The following is a 3,175-nucleotide window of genomic DNA, read 5'->3' on the forward strand; positions in this document are numbered from 1 at the left end:
ACTGTAGCTGTCTTTAGACACTCCAGAAGAGGGTGTCTGATCTCATTAAGGATGGTTGTAAGCCACCATGTGGTTGCTGTGATTTGAACTCAAGACCTTTGGAAGAGCAGTCAGTGCTCTTAATCACTGAGCTATCTCTCCAGCCCTTCTTTTTTCTTATGTACCCTGTGGTAATAAAATTTATACTTAAAAATTATGCATTCAGAAACATAAGCATAAACTTAGAAAATATCTTATACTTTAAATATATATATTATGCTTATAGTTTTAGTAATTTGTAGCTTTCAGCGAATCAACCTGATGGAGTTCCTGATATTCCTAGTACTTTAGAAAAGTTATTTTGTGGGGATAAGTGTAGTTTTGATTGTTATGGGTGTTTGTGGGGAACATGCTGGTTTTTTTCCAAAGACTAATTTGAGGAGAAATAGATACACATCTCTCCACACACCTCTAATCCCAGCACTTAGGAGGCAGAGGCAGGGTGGGTCTTTGAGTCCATTCTGGTCTACAAAGATTTCTAGGACAGCCAGCAAGGGCTACACAGAAAGACCATGTCTCAAGCTAGTAAACAAACAAAAAGCCCAAAGGAATAGATATTACTAAAATGTATAGTATCATAGTATGTTTATGTGTATGCCATTAGCCTTGCTTTGAATTCTTTCTGTTATATTGTTTCTTCTGTATATAAGTCTCCTAAAGCCATGATCCTCCTGCTTTAGTCTTTCATATGCTGGAGATTTGGGGCATGTGCCATCAAACCTGACCTACACTTGCCATTTGGTTTATACCATCTTGTGGACTAAATTATTTAAGTTAAAATTAAAACTGTAACAATGACTGAATTATTCAAGTTTAAAACAAAACTATAATGATATAGTATCATAAGTTTAAAAAATTGAATCAATCGCTTTTATTTTTGCAGGTGCGGGGAGCTGTTTGGAGAGTCTGGAAAAAGGCAAGCCACTTGTGGTAGTTGTAAATGAAAAGTTAATGAACAATCATCAATTTGAACTGGCAAAACAGTTGCACAAAGAAGGCCATCTCTTCTATTGTACCTGCAGGTATACTACAGACTGATGATCTTTTGTTCTCTTGCCTTAAATTCCTCCTTCCCCTGCTGTTATTAGCTACTTGCCTAAACCATTTGATTTTTTTTTTTTACCTTTTTCATACTCATCAATTATACTTTGATTTTTCTCAACCAAAACTTTTCATTTGTCTGTTTCTTTGACTGTGTTCTTTGCCCTGTCTTTTCCTGTATTTACAACTAACTCTTTATGTGAATTTGAATGTGTGACAGTACATAAACATTTGGGTGTGCAGGTTTCCAGGAATCTTAGTTGTTTTGTTCACTGCTCAGGACTTCAGTGTTTAAAGAAGGTGGCTACTTATATTAGTTAAGGGATAATTACGTTATTTTGACAGTTTCATATATGTATATAATGAATCTTAGTTGTCAGTTGATGTTCGACTTTTTTAGTAATTTCACTGGAAATCCTAAATTATATTCATTCACATATTCTCTTCTACCTAATATAAAGTGGGTACTGTTTTAAGTGGTCAGGGTACAGTGGCAAGCATTGCATTTATATTATGGTGGTAGAATTTCACATGGTGAACTTCGCTACAAATAAAAAGATGTCATAGCTGGGATAAGGGAGAATTAGGTAGACCTCAGGAGAGGCTATGGTCTTTATATTTGCAGTGAATCCTAAATTAGAAGGAAGAACCAGTTATAAAAGCTTTAACTTAGAAATGAACCAGGAGTTTGGAATGCTTGAGAAACAGGGAAGGTTCATATGGTAGGAACATTGTTACCAAGAGTAAGTGTGAAGCTGGGGTGGCATAGCTCATGTAAGAGTTCTAATATTATTTTATATTTAATGAGAAGCTACTGAAGCTCCTTAAGCAAAGGGATCTGGTAAAGAATATTACTTTATGAAGTGGTTTAGAACTTGATAGGAATTGATCAGCATCCACAATAGAAGCTTGAAGAAAAATGCTGTTTTTCTGTTGGTTGTTCTTACACTAGAAGCTTGCCAAAGGGCCAGGTCAGTAATTCTCAGTTGCTTGATTTTAAAAACTTTTCTAATTTGGCATTTTAAAAAAGTAAATGATCTTATAGAGAAATTAATTTTATGGCTATATCTGTACCTTATTAAGTTAGGACATTATAAGCGTTTCTTTTGGGTTTTCCTATTTCTTTGAGGTATTTGCTATGTACCTGTGCATTCATTAAATGTGGAGGAGCACTTGTTATATGATGTTCCTAGTGGGAGAAGAGTCAGTCAATGTCTGTTCCAGTAATAAAACTAATGGTGTGCTCATCTCTATAATGATGGAGGAAAAGAAGTGTAGTCTTGGTACAATGAGTCAGAGGGAAAGCTAGGAATGGTTCAGATAGATATTGGTGTATTTACCCTTAGGTAGTTCATACTGTTAAAAGTTGATAAAACTAAACTTTAAAACAGGAACACATCTTCCTAACAACTTAAGCAATTTAATATATTTTGAGGACTTACGAAAAATTTTTATTCAAAATGTGTCAGCTTTTCTTTTGGGGGAGGTGGAGGTTGGGGAGAGCCTCTCCCAGGCTATCCTTGAATTCCTGATTCATATGCTTCAACCTCAGAGTTTTTGAGATGTATAGATTGGGACTAGCCACTGTGTATGCCCAGCTACTTACCTCTGATTTTTTTTTTTTTTGATTTAGTATATTCTAAAAGAGAAAGCTTTTTTTTTGTTGTTGTTGTTTGTTTGTTTTCAAGACAGGGTTTCTCTGTTGTAGCCCTGGCTGTACTAGAACTCATTCTGTAGACCAGGCTGACCTTGAACTTAGAAATCTCTGTGCCTCTGCCTCACAAATACTGGGATTAAAGGCATGCTCTACCACTGCCCGGCTTTTTTTTAATTTAATTTAATTTTTTTTTATTTTTATTTTTCAAGACAGGGTTTCTCTGTGTAGCCCTGGCTATCCTAGAACTCGCTACTCTGTAGACCAGGCTGGCCTCCCAAGTGCTGGGATTAAAGGCGTGCTCCACCACTGCCTTATAAAATAGAAAACATTTATCCTTGTGAAGACATCCTAGCCTTTTCTGAAGAATGAAAAAACCTGTATGTTTCTGTTTTGAAAACAATCGATTATGTATGTATGCATGCGTGCTATGGTGTGCAC

The 3,175-nt window shown here is 35.8% G+C and overlaps 1 protein-coding gene across 1 annotated transcript in view; it reads left to right on the plus strand.

The window, feature by feature from the left end:
• Window positions 1–3,175, plus strand: part of Alg13 (ALG13 UDP-N-acetylglucosaminyltransferase subunit) — a 56,656-nt gene that overhangs the window by 988 nt on the left and 52,493 nt on the right. Inside the window, 1 exon segment of the mRNA XM_031368943.1 lies at window positions 923–1,061. Within this exon segment, the coding sequence (XP_031224803.1) occupies window positions 991–1,061 (71 nt within the window). The 5' untranslated portion in view covers window positions 923–990.

This window comes from Mastomys coucha, chromosome X (genome assembly GCF_008632895.1).
Source record: "Mastomys coucha isolate ucsf_1 chromosome X, UCSF_Mcou_1, whole genome shotgun sequence".
Lineage (NCBI taxonomy): Eukaryota > Metazoa > Chordata > Mammalia > Rodentia > Muridae > Mastomys > Mastomys coucha.